At 40.6% G+C, this 17,971-nt stretch overlaps 1 protein-coding gene across 1 annotated transcript; it reads left to right on the top strand.

Moving 5' to 3' along the window:
* Window positions 1-939: 939 nt before the first annotated feature.
* Window positions 940-7,663, top strand: slitrk4 (SLIT and NTRK-like family, member 4). Its single transcript, XM_012853663.3, has 2 exons — window positions 940-2,200; window positions 2,885-7,663. The coding sequence occupies exon 2, from the start codon at window positions 2,927-2,929 to the stop codon at window positions 5,507-5,509; it is 2,583 nt and encodes an 860-aa protein (XP_012709117.2). The 5' UTR covers window positions 940-2,200; window positions 2,885-2,926; the 3' UTR covers window positions 5,510-7,663.
* Window positions 7,664-17,971: the final 10,308 nt, after the last annotated feature.

Genomic DNA, 17,971 nt, shown 5'->3' with positions numbered 1-17,971 from the left:
CAAATCCCCGCTTCCCTCCTGCTCCTCCCTCTCCTGCGCCGCCCGGCTCCTGCCTGTGCGTCACTTGGCTCCGCCACCTGTTGGAAAAGGAAACCAGAGGTGAGGCGAGGCAGTCGGGTTTCAGGTCCACTACCCGCCTGCCTCTGCAGAGAGAGGGGTTTTTGGTGTCGGCAGTGTGCAGAGCCGCCTCCGCGCCGCGCCAGGCACCGTCTTTTACCCGTGTGGGGGGGGGGAAGGTGGAAACCCCACCTTCAAGGAGGTCATGCCTCTCTTTTTCTACACTTTGTTGCACCTGTTCTCTTCAGCAGAAGCACACAAAAAAGAGTGAGGGAAGAAAAAAAAAAGAGATGTGAAGATTGACAGACTCCCACCACCTCCTCCTCGGTTTTCTCCGACTGCAGCACTCCACAATAACGTCCCCTTTCCTCCTCCTCCTCCTCCTCCTCCTCCTCCTCCTCCGGTCAGTTACTCTCTCTCCTCTCTCGTCTGCTTAAGATGCAGCTCACGCGCGCGCACGCATGCACGCGCACAAACATTTATCCCCTCTTTCTCCTTCCAATCGGAGCTGTTGCCGTGTGGCAGCGTTTCTCCCCCTATCCTAAACGCGACAGCAAGTCCGTCCAAAACGGACGCAGAGGCACACACCCTCTTTCCTTTTCGCCTTTAGATCTTCCTGGAGGGTCAGGCAAGAGGAGACGAAACGATGTTAATACAGTAAAAGTAAAATTAGGAAAACTGAAGAGAAACAGTTAAAGATCCAAATGCATAAAAATGGAAGGAATGCAGCCGTTAGAAGTGTGCGCTTGAAGTAATGGATCTGTTTCAAGGGCTGAGGGATTTTTTTTCCAGTTACTAAGAGAGACCCCACTCCCCCTCCCTTGGCTTCCTTCTTTCCCTCCTCTCTCTCTCTCTCTCTCTCTCTCTCTCTCTCTACATCTCTGCACTCTCCTCTGTCAGTCGTGTGGGAAGCTCCGTGAATGCGGCTGCAGACTAGCAGCCTTCTGCGCCTGATCCCGTTCAGCCTCCACAGGACCAGGTAACGCGAGCCTGCTCTCCTCCTCGACCATCTCCGATCTCTTTATCTGGATGTACATTTATTTTTTTTTGGTTTCTTTTTAATCTAAGAGGAACGCTTTAACAATCGTCCAATCACCTCCCATCAGCTGTATCTGACTGTACTCTGTCTGGGGGGGGATGGAAGGGACGGTGAGAGCGCAGACTTTTCGGCTCCTCGCTTGCACCAGAACGGACTGAGGGCTCAATGACAGCAAAATTTCTATTTGAAACATGTTTCTTGTGTCCTGGCTTTTTTTTTGATGATGTTGTCCATATTAGGAGCCGAGCCCCACGATAACCCCTCTTTATTTTAACGGCCGACGTTTTCTGGTCGAAACAAGAAGCTATTCTTAGGGAAAGAACAACGTTGGATCTATGTTGCCAGGATGGAAAATAACCCACGGTCTGAATGGAGCGCATTGGCTGTTCCTTACCCCTTTGCGCAACTTCAGCCTGTAACGACCCAGTATTTATTATTCCATGGATCGCTGAAGGTTGCAGTACAGATCTGAAGCCAGGCGCACAGTGTTGGAACCTCCTTTCTCCCCGTTTTTTTTGCGTTACAATAGCCTTTTAGGATGAGAGATTTATCTGGTTGCGTCCACCTTGCACCCTTTTCCCAGCTTCGGAGTCTCTGGGAGCGCTGTCAAGATCTCTAAATGTAAAAAAAAAGAGGAAAAGGAGGAAAAGCGCTCTACTTCACCGTACTCTTCCTGTGCTCTTCTTGCCTTTTTCGTCCTCCTCTGTAAGCAAATGAGCCCTCTCCCATGGAGGTAGTACAGCCACCCTGGGGGCCGAATGATCAGCGGGGAGATTTTTCCAAGCAAAAGGAGCCCATCAGCAAGAGGCGCATCGGATGAAATCCGACCCCCGTACCCTCCCTATTCACCCACCCCTCTTCCTTTTCCTCCTCTGTTACTCCCCCTCCCCATTCATCCTTTTAGTTTTGCTTGAATCGTGTTAAAATTGCATGGGGGCATAACAGGGTTGGGAAAAACCTTGTTGCGCCCCCCCTCCCCCCCACCCCCTCCGAAATCTGTCTGCGCTCTTACACTCAAGCTGCAAGGACTGTTTTGCGCACATCTCCATCAATGCTGCCCCGAGTCTCCAAAGGAAGCCGCGCTCGTTGCCACCGCAGCTTTTGGTAAGTCACATTTTTTTTTGTATGATTCTAGGATTTGAAGATACCTGTCATTTGCTTAGGTCACTCCTTAAGGCTCTACTCACCTCAATATATTTTGTGTGAAAGATGAGAGAACAGTCACATCCAACCATTTGAAAATTTTTGCCATTGGCACAGTCCCAGTTCTACCTCCCCTGGCTTCGCACTGCCAAAATAACCTGTGTGGTGCTGGCTCTAGATGACACTTCATGAAAAATGAGAGCTGTTTGACTTTGATCATGTTGAATAAGCTGAAGAGAGGCACGCTGCTGCCTTTCACATTTTTTAAGGCGACACATCGTGCTTTGGATATTAGAATAAGAAGCAAGGGTGTGCAGGATTCATTGTTTAAGTCGTTAAGATATTTGTAGTCAGCCAAAAAGAAAAATTCAGAACATTCTGTGAAAGCCAGGGCCACATAGGCTGCAATGAAAAAAGTGCAATGCAGAAAATGTAAAACATCACAATGCAATGGTTGTTTTTCATAAAATATGAAGAAACCATCTTCAAATGAACGAGATACTGGAATTGTGCTCTAATGAGTCTCAAATATGCTTTTTAAAGGTCTACATTTTTTGAGTATGTGCATACATGCAGTTTCTACAGGTATCCAAGCCTGATTAATTGAATGTGTTTGCATGCTTCTCTTCTTATCTTTTTCCAAAGGTTACTAAATGGTTTACAGGGGGAGGTTCTCTAACCGGCGAGATGCTGCTCGTACCCCTGCTGGCAGCCTTTTTCTCCTCCATCTCGGGCTCCATCTCCTCATCCCTCTCCTCCATGTCAGATGGACCTCCGATGATGGACCCGACCGCCTCAGACCTGATGGCTGAGACCTGCAGCGCATGCTCCTGCATGTCAGTGGAGAACGTGCTGTACGTCAACTGCGAGAAGATCACCGTCTATCGGCCTACGCAGCTCATCCCTCCCGTCTCTTCCCTGTACCATGTGAACTTCCAGAACAATTTCCTAATCATACTGTACCCAAACTCGTTCCTCAACTTCACCCACGCTGTGTCACTTCAGCTGGGGAACAATAAATTGCAGAACATTGAAGGAGGAGCATTCATGGGGATGAGCGCGTTGAAGCAGCTGCACCTTAACAATAATGAGTTAAAGGTGCTGCGAGCTGACACTTTCCAAGGCATTGAAAACCTGGAATACCTTCAGGCTGACTACAACTTAATAAAATACATTGAAAAGGGAGCGTTTAACAAACTGCACAAACTCAAAGTGCTGATTCTGAATGATAATCTTATACAGGCACTTCCGGAGAACATTTTCCGCTTTGCCTCTCTCACACACTTGGATATAAGAGGAAACAGGATCCAGAACCTTCCGTATATAGGGGTCCTAGAGCATATCGGCCGCATTGTAGAACTGCAGCTGGACGATAACCCCTGGAATTGCACCTGTGATTTAGCACCTCTGAAGGCATGGCTTGAAAACATGCCCTACAATATTTTTATTGGTGAGGCCATATGTGAAACCCCAAGTGACTTATATGGGAGGCTCCTGAAAGAAACCAACAGACAGGAGCTTTGTCCCATGGGAACGGGAAGTGAATTTGATATTAGGATGCCACCTGCACTCCCTGAAAATGGGCAGGGGCCATCCAAAATGGCCCCAACCACAGTGGCTTCGGCGGCCACAAAATCCCCCAAAACCACCGACTCGTCTAAATTTTATGGAAATGGTATTGTGGCCGGTTTACCTCCTTTTGGGCAAAACAGACAGATTGTTTCCTTTCAGACACGAACTCCCCCAATGTTGTGTCCACTGCCATGCAGCTGTAAAGCCCACCCATCCGACTTTGGCATTAGCGTAAGCTGTCAAGAAAGGAGTATAAGAAATCTTGCTGATCTTGCCTCCAAACCCCCAAACGCCAAGAAGCTTCACCTAAGTGGAAACTACATCCGCGATATCAGCCCAAGTGATTTCCAAGGCTTCGAGGGCTTAGATTTGCTTCATCTTGGCAGTAATCAAATTGCAGTGGTACAAAAAGGCGTGTTTGCTAATCTTACCAATCTGAGGAGACTGTATTTGAATGGAAACCAACTTGAACAGTTACACCCAGAGATGTTTTTGGGCCTCACAAACCTCCAGTACCTATATTTGGAATACAATGCCATCAAAGAGATCCTTGCAAGCACATTTGACGCTATGCCCAATCTACAACTTCTGTATCTGAACAACAATGTCCTTCGTAGTCTCCCGGCCTACATCTTTGCTGGTGTCCCTCTAGCCAGACTCAATCTGAAAAACAACCACTTCATGACACTGCCAGTGAGTGGTGTCCTGGACCAGCTGCGGTCATTGACCCAGATAGATCTAGAGGGCAACCCGTGGGAGTGCTCCTGCGACCTGGTCGCGCTCAAGCTTTGGCTGCAGAAGCTAAGTGACGGAGTGGCTGCAAAAGAGGTGAAATGTGCCTCCCCTGTGCAGTTTGCCAACATTGAGTTGCGGCTAATCAAAAATGAGATTCTCTGTCCGAAACTTGCAAGACCTCCACTTATCATCACAAGCGCCACCCCAGTTTTGACCTCGGTGTCACCTGCAGGAGTCGGCAAGGCCCCTCCAGGAGGGCCCGTGCCTCTCTCCATTATGATTCTCAGCATACTTGTGGTACTTATCCTAACTGTGTTTGTGGCCTTCTGCCTTTTAGTATTTGTCCTAAGGCGGAATAAAAAACCTGTGGGCCGGCAGGAGGGGCTGGGGAGCCAGGAATGTGGCTCATTGTCTCTACAGCTTCGTCGCCACGGTCACAAATCTGGCAAAAAAGGGTCCATCCCAGGGGATGACTTGGGAGGCGAAACGTTTATTCCCCAGACCATTGAGCACATTGGCAAGAGCCATACCTGCGGCATTGGACGCTCCTCAGACATGGACGCCGGCTTCAAGTTTGCTGACTCGCAAAGACAGAAGATCATCCTGCGAAACTGTCCGGACAAGGACAAGGACCTGCTCTCCACCTTGGAGCGCAACAAACGCCTCAGCACCATCGATGAACTTGAGGAGTTTCTCCCCAACCGAGAGCCCAGCCTGTTCATCCACAGCTTCTTGGACAGCAAAAGGGATTTCAACAGTATAGGGATGGGCGGGTACGAAATCCGCTATCCTGAAAAAACACTGGATAAAAAGATGAAGAAATCGTCGCTGATAGGGGGGAACCACAGTAAGATCGTGGTGGAGCAGAGGAAAAGTGAGTATTATGAGTTGAAAGCCAAGCTCCAAGGGACGCCTGATTACCTGCAGGTGCTCGAGGAGCAGACTGCCCTCAGTAAAATGTAGGAACTGTTGTGTTTGATGGTCAGTATTGATTACATACACACATAGAGGCCGATTGACAGGCAAACTCTCTCCTTTTTCTGTGTTCTCTTCAAGTCTCACACACACACGCACACTATTCAATCCCTCTCATCTCTGGCTTTCTGTCTTCAGCTCTACACACACACACACACACACACACACACACACACGAACACACCGAGAGAGAACAAAAAAGTGCCTTCTGGAAATCCTTAATGACCAATGCAGAGATAGACAAAATGGCTCCACACTACAAAGCTTTTATTAGAATGAGCGAGGATGCATTTGAGAGAAAGAGACCTTTTGGATTATCCATGCCACTACCTGTATGAATCCCGCAAACATACCACAGGACCCTATAAAAAAAGAAACCAACCTTACAGTCCTAGTATTTTTGCTGCTATTGAAATCGATACTTACTTTTTTTTCTTTTGTTCTCTTTTTGTTCTTTTCCTCCATCTTTTGTTGTTTCAACCAAATCAAAGGGTCTTGAAAACAGTGCTTGAGAATATACCTCGCTGCCATCAGGCCGTGTTTAAAAAAAGGGAAAAAGAAGGGGGAGCTTCGGGGGATGGTCGTTCGCTCCGGAGCGAATCGAGGATTATTGATTTTGGGATGAGGTTTTGAACAATTAGTGACTTTTCTTTTTTGGATGCTACTTTCCCCCCCCTCGTTTTTTGTTTAAGTTTCGGGGGTGTCCGCATCTGGATATCCTCTCTGAAGTCAACAGCAGACTCTCTGCCATCTTGTCTGGATAACCCACCAGCAGCAGTACATCTGCTCTTTGCTGGGAGGATAAACGGCTCCTGTTTTGCATTAACGGCAACTGACGGCACTGTAAAACTCTTTTTTTTTTTTGGGAATGATTTAATGACTTGCTTTTCTTGTGTAAAGAGCCATGTTAAATATAGTGTCTTCTGAATGGAGTTGTGTTTCTCTTTGAAGTTGCTACTTACAGTAAACGTACGTTTGTGGGGGGTGAAATCTAACGGCACATACACTGTCAGAGACGTTATTTCTTGGGGAAAAAAAAGAAAAAAGAAAAAGAAACCTGAAGGGGGGAAAAAAAAAAGTTACAAAGCTGCTTGCTATGTAAGCGTAACCTGGAATTTATTTTGTAAGTCTTACATTGTTTGTATCTGTGGGACTGATTTGTAAATTACAAGGACAGACTAACATCTACACAGGAATACACACTGATACTGTGCGACGGAGCATCTTCGAGAGACTATGAATCAGTGTTAAAACCAACCCATAATATATATTTCAATCAGCGATCCTTGCCCTTGCCAGCTCTCAATTATTAGTTAAAAGAATTGACAACATTGTTAACTTATTTTTCTATACAGGATTATTTAAGAGTTATTGGTATTATTTAAAAAATGGGCAAGAAAGTGAGTGGAGAAACTCTTCAGAGCTATTTTAGGCCATAAGGAGTGACTGTTCAGTTGTTCTTAAATGGGTCTTTGCTTCTCTCCAGTTTGCTGAGCAGCTTGAACCTGCAGACAAAAAGAGTGTGAAATGCGATCTTTAGCGTTTGTTTTTCATCATGACAAGACGAGGCCTGATAGTCTGTAAAAAATCCTCAGCGGCCTCCCGATTCTTCTATCTCCCACGGTATGTTACGGAACAAAAAAAAAACAAAAACAAAAAAGGTTTCTTATCAACATTATGCAACCGAAATAAATGTGCATTAAAAATTGATGTGCTTCATGCATTGTGGGGGCCTGGGAGAGGAGGCGTTCTGAGGTGACAGCTAAGGGAACAAACAAATCAAGGCTCTAAATTATTAGACTTGGATAGAATCGTAACGTAAAACGACATGTGCAACATATAAGTGAATAAAATGCTCAGACATGATGGCTTCAAATTATTTTATTTAGTCTGGGGTTTTGTTGTCAGGACCGGTTCCATTTTGAAATTCTTTCATCAGCTTAACTCTATTTGATCCTTATTTAAAAAAGCATTGTTAAGTTAAATTTCTGAGTGTTTTTTGACATTACAACTGAGTAGAATGTATCATGAAAAGTATAATAAATACAATTTTCTATTGGTCAGAAATCTCCTGTATATTGGTTCGTTTTCTCTTGTATAATCATGTTGAAATCAAGGTATTAAAATGAGCACCTATTTGCACTGTGTCCCCCTTTTTTCTCGAAGTTAAAATCCTTATTTTTCTAAGGCGCTTGTGTTTGAAATGCCAGCAACCTGTTGTAGTTGTGAGTATAGCGTCGGACACAATTCAGCTGGAGTGACAGAATGCTGTGCTTACTTTGGTGTGTGCAAATACTGGCTGTCCATCAAGCTTAGCATACGATATGAGACTTTTCAGAGAAAAAGGCTGTGGAGGCGAATGCGCCGCGTGTTGTTCCATTTGGAACATTTTTAAAGGAGCGTGTTGTCAAGCATTAGTTAGAATTACATGTCACTTGAATTTCATCAAAATACTCTTTAAGTGATAGGTTCAATATTTTTTTTTTTTATTTTGTTCTTGGAAGTTATTAGCAGTAAGTCTGTAGTGGTGGTAGAAAGATGTCATATCTCCGCGCGTTTGAAGAAAACTCAATTAATCTTTGGATTCGGGCAAACCCTCAACGGAAAACAGCTCACGTTGATAATAATTAGACATAAGTATATTGCCGTTTTCTGAGCCGACAAAAGTTAGAGTTTGTGTAAAGCACAAACTCTAACTTTTTTTTTGTGAAGATCATCTCAGTCGGCTCAAGATCAACTGATTGAGCAACACAGCACAGCCGCAGGCTGGACTGATGTAAAACAGCGAAAAACCTAATGGTCTTATGGAAGTGTTGGCGACTAATAGCCACTAAAATAGGAGGACATCAATATTTTCAGCTCGGGTTGTTTTAAGTAGCTAAAATCAGTTTTAAATGGTCGTCGGTGTGACTAGCTGACAGCCTTTTTTAAATTTAGTGCAAACTCACTGTGATATGGTGTCTGTCTACTTCAGAAAAGGGAACTATTTTCGATTGCGACTCTTCAAACAACCCATTCTAAAAATATCCAAACTACACATTTATTTTTTTCTTTTTCTTTGAATTTGGGAGGTTATGAACAGTTTAAACATTAGCGGACGCCAAAGAAAACTCTCGTCTTCACTTTGTACTAACAGATTAGATTTAGCCAGAAACTCGGGTTAATGGGTCAGTTCAACATGCCAAAGTAAAAGAAGATTTTAAAATGATCAAAACAGTTCATGCAAATGTTAATATTTTTCATTCACACAGCTGACAGGTTGCCACTCGACAGTTATTTACATAACTAATTAACTAACTAACTAACTAACTAACTAACTAACTAACTAACTAACTAACTAACTAACTAACTAGCGGGTCAGTGGTCCCAATCATGAACCATCCATGTGAAACACAACATGTTAATCATATCCAGTCAGAGAAATTACCTGCTAAGAAAGCAATGCAGCATACAGACTAACCATGTTAAACTCTATTTTATCTGTTTGTTCATGATAACTCAAACCCCAGCTCCATTATCTGGATACACTTAACACAAATTGTCTTGTGTTTCAGGAGCTTGTTAACGTTTTTTGGGTATGAAATGGGTCCATTTGCTGCTCCATACGGGGATCAGAGCTATTATCATTAAGGGAAATAGGCGTTAATAAAAAGCATGCAGAAAACAATGTACTGTTCAAAGAAATTTGGGGTGGAATTGGCATACATATTTCTTTCAAATGCTCACCTATAAAGGAAAATAAACAAATACCCAGTAATCAAGCACAGGGGTACAAGATTGGGTCAAATTGCAATGATTTTGTTCAAAACAAGCATACAAAAAGACAAGGGGGCAATTTACCTGGAAGTGTAACATACGACTTTATTCGTCTGTTTGGATAATGACCGATTTCCTAAATCTAAGTAACTGTAATGCAAACCGTAATCTTCTGTAAAATAGAGTCCACACAAAATTCAACAGGATGTGTGAGATGGTAGTTGCTCTTTTAAGATGGTAGAACACTACTTTGTTTTGACATAGATAGCTATTAGTTTTATCCGCCGGCTAAAAGTAATCTGCTTTTATACAAAGTGAAGACAATAAAATCAGTCCGGGTAAGATGCTGACGACTCGCTATCAACCAATAAAGCGCTGGGTGCAAAATCTTGACTAGCCATTTAGGAATATACCTGTTCAAAAAGGCAGAGCAGTATGTAACTTTTGTCGGTTTGTGTTTGGGCGACTTTAATTCAATTTTATTTATACAGCGCCAATTCACAACACATCATCTCCAGGCACTTTACAAAGTCAAATTCAATCAAATCATACAGACAGATTGGTCATAAGTTTCCTATCTAAGGAAAAAAAAAGACTTTAGACTTTTTTAATGCATCAAAAGAAGGAAGGTAAATGTTTTCTTCTCTTCTCCTTTTTAGAAATCCTTTTTTTCCTTCCTCGCCTGCTCCTCTTGTCCCGCTGCCAGAGCACCATCTGTTTATAGGCACCTCTATCAAACTTTCATGCCTTTTTAGGGTTAAAAATTCCCTTTTTTCTCTCTTTCTCTGGTAATCCAACCTTTTGGGCTTGTGAGAGACCCAGTAGCAGAAAGTATGACTCATCCCACACGCCAGGGAATCGTCCTCATTAATAATTAATACCCTTGGCAGTTATGAACTAAAAAAGGCATTTGGGGAGTTGGGTGAGGGAATTTGATACGTCCCCCCCCCTTCCAAACTATTGTCTCCTCTTTTCCTCCCCTTTGTCAAATTCTTGTTCACGTTACACTGTAAGAGAGCCGATAAATCCTCCAAAAATGAAACAAGAATGCAAAAAGGCCAAGTTTTCAGCTGCTGTGTGGGGGGCCTCTTCTAAGACCATGGGTGACTTACAGGGCACTAGAAAGCACATACATCTTATTTTATTCTCAATTTACCTCATTAGAAATTAGTAAAAAGAAGGAATATGTATAAAGGCCTTGTGTTTTATTTTTTGTCTGTTTGTTTCTCTCTCCTTTCTCTGTGCTTATCGTCCCACCTGCTGCAGAGGCAGTTATGTAATCCTGTGCTGAATGCTAAATGTAAAAATCTGCCTGTTCCAGCCCAGAACGTACCCGTTTCCAGCAGCCTTTCTAATGGCATCATGACTGATTGCAGGGATAGAAATAGGGAGCAAATGACAGAGCACTGCTAGAAGCGGTCTTTATTCTCACTGGAGAATCGGCCACAAGGGGCGCTGTGCACTTTGGGATTCAGGGAAGGAGAGTAGCTGAGCTAAAGAACGGCTTCAGGTGCAAAGCGTTTCGCCTCAGGGAGGAAATGAAAGTTGTATTGTTTTAATGACTTTGTCTCGGTTTAGGGCAATTTTAATTATTATTTTTTTAATGATGAAGCTTCTTTTCATTTCCAGGCAATGATGGTGAACAGGGCAATGCGGTTGATTACTGTCGACAGAAAAAAAGCCTTAATGAAAAGACAAAAAAGGAAGTTGGTGTTTTTTTTCCTTCAAACATGTTTGTTTTTCTTCATATTTGCATTGCCTTTGCAGTTTTTCATACAAACTTAAACTAAATGTTTTTCATAATGCTATTATACAGATTCTTCACCATTTTCGTTACAAAATTCATACTCTTACACTCAGATTTCAAGAGGTTTTATTTTCCTGTAGTTTTTTCACATGTGAGCATAAAACAGTGACCTTAGCTGATGTATGTTCTACAGTTCTCCTCCTACTCAGCAGACTGGTTAAAGAATATTTATTAGCCTTTTTCGGCATCTGCATCAACTTAGATCAGCAATGTTTTAGAATATATAACACATAGACCTGTCAAATCTGGATGTGATTATGCTACAATAAATGCAGATTATTTAAGTCCCAGTTTGTGATCTGGAATTTTTTTCCTTTATTTTTGTAAAAAAGTAAAATAATGGGAGACTCAGTGATTTGTCTGAGATCTAAACTGGACGCAGTTTAGGAACCACCAATCCAGTTTAAAATGTTAATGTAAAAATGTAAACATATATAGAGGTCTAAAAACTGAAATGCAGATTTTCTTTTTTGTAATCACTGAAATTATCTGAGGGTTTTCTGTGACTAAATCTAAACACTTACCAGTCAATCAATTGGACAAAAACTTACTGTCCGAGAAAGCAAACACAATATAAAAAGCATCATGCAAACACATGTCAAGGTTAAAAGCAGAATCAACTTATTTTATATTGCAGATCAGGGGTGCCCAGAATACGGCACATTTCCGACCCTGGCAAGGACTTTTTGACTTCAGTTTAAGGATGGTGTTAATTTGGAAATTTCTTTAAAAAAGGCAAACATGTCTGTCTGTTTTTATGGTTTGAATGTAAACTGGTTTGTAGATCCCCTTTCTATAATAATCTGACTAATTTGTCTTTTACACCAAAACAATCAATATTTAGCTCACTCCTGACAAGCTAGAAATAAGAACCCGCAGTATAATTATGTTGGGATTTAATTTAAAAAAAAAAACTGATTTTGTGGCTACACTGCTACACTCTACTTGATGATCTTGGCCCCCATAGCTAAAGTTTATTTTCCCAGACTGTCCAAGACTGTGTAGGAACGCTGAGAATGGATTTTAGGAACATTTATATTAGAACAACCAAATGGGACGAATTCCCATACATGCAACCAAAATTCAAATTAGCGACATGAGTCTCTTTCATTTTCAACTAACAGAAATGTTTTTTGGCTGTTCCTGTAAAAAGCTGTTGTTTAAAGCTATAGATGGTAATCCTGTTCAGAAACATTTTTAAAGTAAATACATTATGTGTTCACATGAACGAGGTTAAAAAATTGTTTTCTGTGGGAGCTGCAGGCCTGTAAAATCGCTAAGCAATCCATGTCCCTCGGTCTGTACTGCAGAGATTTGACAGAGTTTTGTTCCTGCTTTCATTCCTCTCTGTCCCTCAAGTTCTGGGTGTATCGCCTTATCTATTGGTTCTCCCACATGCCGATCATTCTGAGGCGCTCACATAACGCCAGTATCCACACTCATTCCTTCATGGTACCCGCTTGCTGGTTGCGCTCTTCTAGCGTGAGCCGCTAACCGGCCAGGTTAGCGGCTAGGTTAGCGGCTAGGTTAGCGGCTAGGTTAGCGGCTAGGATAGCCATTAGCCGTTCATTGTAGCTCCACTGCTCTCATCGTAGACTTGGAACATGGCTGAGAGTTACATGAAGCAAAGCGCGTTGATGTTTATGAGAAGGAGAAGAAGGCGTCAGTAGACAGTAATAAGACCTGAGAGGATTTGGGAGATTCTTAAGACGCAATCCCCCTGAAGAGCGCGATGCAGTTATTCAAAAAGGGACTTGGGGAAACTTCTGGAAAAATCGCTGTCCCTAGCATTAACTTCGCTCTTGGTAGTCTTTCACACAGTAGGTCTGGAAACCATCGCACAGGGGTGTTAAAATGAGCTGTTTGATTAATTATTTAGAATAATGACATAATGAGAAAAAAAATCATATCTTAACATTGCATGAAGTTTATTTCTGGTTTAGCAAAGCCTTTTTAGGATTTATTTCCTTACTGTACTTATTTTTGCACAATTTTGTTTCCAAGATAAACTATTTCTTAATTCCCTTTACCTGAAAAAGTAGGATTAAAGTCTAATCACGAGCATGTTAACAAATAGTGTTAACATTTTTTTGCTACAGGGATAGCAGGCCTGGTAACCTGCTGTCTGCATTCTTCCACGTTCTGAGCATGTTGTTACCTGCCTACAACTCCAGTTATAAGATTACATACACTCCTGGTGGACATTCATTTCACATTTGTTTTAATGATTAGGTTTTATGATTATATAATAAACCAATACACTGATGTTTAAAAACTAGAACAAGTGCAAAAAAGGTTTGAAAATTTGTATACACCCCTGTAAATGCAGTTGCACCTAAAAAAAACAATCAAAAAGCTCCTGGTATAATTCTGACTGAATAATTGACCACTCTTCTTAACAGAAATCGTAGTGCTCATTTAAATTAATTAGTTTACAGCAGGGAAATTACTTTAAGCATAGTGGGAAATTACTTTAAGCAACCTAAACCCCATTATTAATGGGGTTTAGGTTGTGCTATTCCTAAAGATTCATGTTATCCTGATTTATCCATCTGAATTTATTTTTTCATTAACACTGTTATTCACACTTGGACAGGATATATATCTCTATTCAGTTTTTCAACCGTAATTATCAAGAGTTACTAAGGCTATACTGTTTAAACTTATCTATTTGAAAAGGCCAATAAAACACAAGACAACAAACAACCCACAGAGTAGAGGAAAAAAGAAAATAAGAGAAATAATAATTTAAAAACAAGGCAAATTTAGATCGTTTCCCAGGAGCCAGTTGGCTTGACCATGTCTGAAGGCTTCACATCTCAGCTTGGCTTCATGTTTAACATTTTTGCGCTGGTGCTTTTTTCTCGGGTTGGTGCTTAACGTCACTATAGACCATTACATTGCTTTTATAAATCAGTTTTCAGCTCCTACTTACTGCTTTTCCTTTTATCACCACAGCAACAGTTTGGGTCATAATTTCTATACTTGAAACCCACCTGGAGATCCAACGGGACATGGAACAGTGATTAAAACTTGTTTTGGAGTTGATAGAGCTGGTTAGCGCTTAGTTTCCTACATTGACTTCAGCTCTATAGAAAATATGTGACCATGCTTACCTGCACAAGGAAACCAATCAATTTAAATGAGTTAAAAATATTTCAACATAGTGATTAGCTAGCCAGTGATGGCTCGTTGATTGGTTCAGAATATGTCTGGTTTAGATGCCATTGGCTAAAAGATTTTTTTTCCAAATAGTAGAAAGGGTTAATGGAATATATTTAAGCCTGAAAATATATATAGTTTTGACCCAGCGTGGTCTATAGAAAATCAATACAAAATTTAAGCTTCTGCACCTTGTTCTTATGTTTAAGAAATATTTGCAGTTGTATGTCATATATTCATTGATCCCTGAAAATGTGTGACTCAAATAAATCATTGAATGCTCAAAGTTATATGAACATTGTACCCACAGTGCCTGGATGTAAAATTCTTAGTGGAACTATACCCATGTGTACTTCCTTTACAGGACTAAGTTTCTACAAATGGAGAATCTTCATCCGCTTGTTCTGTTTGGTGGAAAATCTTCAATCAAATATGTTGAAACACAATATTTAATCACTGAATGTTTGGGTTTGAAAACTTTTTCAAGATGATGTTTATTTCCTTTCATATTAACCCACAATTAAAAAGGGGGAAAAATGAGCACCTTCTTTGTTTAATTCTTTTAGACATTTAGTTCACTAAAGAAACAAAATAATTGTCGTCAGTCACCTTCCACATTTTAGGTTTAGCTGGATAAAGGGAACTGTGATAAAAGTTCATAACATCAAGCCTTTTTTTATTATTTAACTGTTGTCCTTACTAATGGCAGCCATCTTGTCATCACGGACAGGCGATATGTGCAGCTAATCTTTCATTTGCTCTGTCCATAGAGCCTTTCCACATAATCTGTCATTGCCAGGTTTATGCTCAGCTGACTACAAATTAATTTCCCAAAATGTGTTCTAAAAGTCGAGAGTCTTACAAGACCGATGATTCGCCACATCTGGAGACTAAAAATATCCATGAAGGTGGATTTGTTTGGACGGCATGAGGTAGTGAAAATGTATCCCAGCTTCTAATGATTAAAAAAACTCATGCACTGTACCTCTGAGGTTTGGTGACGATTCTTCACTAGGTTGAAATTTCCAATCCCATAGCCTTTCAGTCAGACTAATAGTCTTATTTTATGTTTTTAAAAGTATGGTACATATAATGCATGATATTTAACTGATTAAATTGATATACAATGCTTAGAATAGTAGCTTTATTTTCATATCAAGTATAGTTATTTTGTTTTTGTATCCTATATTTTGTTCACAGTCACACAAATAGTTGCTCCCTAATTGCACTTTAATGTGATGCAAACAATCCGATCAGGGATGTGAAAAGTCAGCATTTGAGACAGAAGTTTAAAAGGCAGCAAATGAACCTATCAAGGGAGGCCTAAATAAATGTATTTTAAACATTCTGTGCAGAAAGTCTGATTTGTTAGTGGGTAAACTGCTCAGGTTTTGTGTGTTTGTTTGCTTTATTTGGTCGTCCACAGTTAAAGTAAATCAGTGTTTTGAATCATATTTTGTTCATCATATCTGGCATGAAGGTTGATTTGTTAAGGTTTCTAAAGTTATTTTTTTTTCTACTGTTGTGTTTCTGATTCCTGTGTCATCCTCAATATGTTACTGACATCCCAATGCTTTTTTTATTGTTAATTCCAGTTTAACTCCAGTCTCCATTTTTTCAGGTAACCTTTCTTTCCGCCCTGCAGATTAGAAGTATTGGATGTGTTTGAGGCAAGTTTTCACATATGTGAAACATTTTCAAATGTTTTTTTTTATTTCAAAACTTGAATTTATTTTTGATGTGAGTTTCGAACACATTATACTTTATTTTTTTTGTTTGCTTTTTCTTTTTTGTCTTGCAATGTATCTGAATGTATCTGAAACTCACTGTCAGGTCTTACCACTCACGCTCAGATGGATTTAGGCTTGAGGTTTGACAGTTTAGGCCAGTTTAACAGATGAATAAGCTTTGATTTTTTTTTTTTTACTATTACACTGTAAGTCCAGTTCTTTATTCATTGGTCAGCTAGGTGTTGAACCTCCATCCCAGTCTTGAGGCTTCTGCAGCTTCTATCTTATCGCTGCTCTTCCATAAAGTCTACCTTTATTGAGTTTACAATGAACAATCGTCCTTGTCAACAAATTCTCCCACATGAGCCTTGGATCTCTGCAGCTCCTCTGAAGTTACCCTGGGTCTGTTTCATTCATCTCTGATAAATCAGTCAGTTTGCACTCAAAAAAGAGAATGTAGCTCAAGCTTAAATGAATTGCTTCAATTAGTAACAAGTAATTGAATTAAAGTCAAACACAACCCTGGAAATGTTCTTTTTTCACTCATTATTTATTGGCAAACTTGAAGTATTGTCACTGCCTCTGCTCTTGATGGGTGCTGCCATTTAGGCATTAAAATAACACACTGTCACTCAAATCAGAGAATATTTGTAATTGTGATGTACCAACTGCACCAGGCATACAACAGGTCCAAGGCGATAGATCTAAACAAATGTTTTGGGGGCATCAGGAGAATATTATGTGTTGTGCCAATTATGAATGCACCAATATGTTATACTAACAATACAGCACGTTTTGCATGAAAATGGTTATATACTTTTGTTTGACTTTAAGTTACGTACAACTTAATTTATTTACTTTCTAAGTTGTCAAGTTAACCCATCATAAATAAATAATAATAAAGTGGAGTGAACTTAATTGAATTACTTGTTACTAATCGAAGCAACTCATTTAATCCAGAGCACCATTCTCTTCTCAGAGAGCAGGTGGACAGACATGTTTTGGTGGGTTTATAGTTGTAACTTGCTTGTTCCATTTCCAGCTGATGGACCGAACAGAGCTCTGTCAGATTTTGGATGCTGTTTGATAGCCTAACCTGATGGGAAACTTTTGAGATTTCTATTTATTAAAAAAAATAGGAAACCATTTATCATTTTCCCTCCACCTATCCGCTACTTTGTGTTGTTTCATCAAATAAAATCTCAATAATTTTTTTTTGTAGCCGATATATGCAACAAATGCAAAACCAGTGAAGGTGTGTGATTACTTTTGTAGGGTACTATAAATATGGCAAATCTCCATCTGGCTCTATATAGCAAACTGTTTTCTTGGGTTGATCATTGAACAGAGTCAACAGATATTTAAGGGAAACTCCATTCTTTGTTAAACATAGCCAGAATTAGACATAGTCACATAATTATGAGTATATTTTTGCCGTCGTGATGTTCCTCTTGTAATAATGTTGAGTTTCTATTAAACTGGTTCTCTCTGTGTGGCGGCATCTGGAGAAAATGTTGCTCATATTGTCGGCTGATCCTAACGACGTCATTAAGAATCTTAACCGGCTTTTTGTCTTTAAGGCGCCCATTTAAAGGCAATGATGGTATCTCCCTGGGTACTGCAAATTACTGTTTATCCGTTTGGAGCAAAAACTAAAGAAAAAAAACATCCTCCTGCTTTGTTCAAAGCAGACAAACCCAGCAGTTTAATGCTGTGTAATGAGTGGAAGCCAATTGCAGGAAATCGTCCATCATCTCCCGTTAGAAGCCACCGCAGCCTTTGAAATGTCGATTCTCAGGTGCTTTCTGATTCTGATTTGCTTTCTGTGTTTTTTTACCCCACAACCCATGCGAGTCAAGCAACGTTCTAAAAAAGGGTGGCACTGGGACGCTACGGAGGTTTGCAGGGCATCAGAAACGTGACACATTTTAAAGTCTTCTTTCTCCTTCTTGTTCTGCCTTTAATTTAATGCAGGAGCAAAGTGGAAGAGAGAGC

Source organism: Fundulus heteroclitus, chromosome 23 (genome assembly GCF_011125445.2).
Source record: "Fundulus heteroclitus isolate FHET01 chromosome 23, MU-UCD_Fhet_4.1, whole genome shotgun sequence".
NCBI classification, from domain to species: domain Eukaryota; kingdom Metazoa; phylum Chordata; class Actinopteri; order Cyprinodontiformes; family Fundulidae; genus Fundulus; species Fundulus heteroclitus.
Note: the sequence above shows the minus strand (reverse complement) of the source record. Positions and strands in the feature narration are given on the sequence as shown.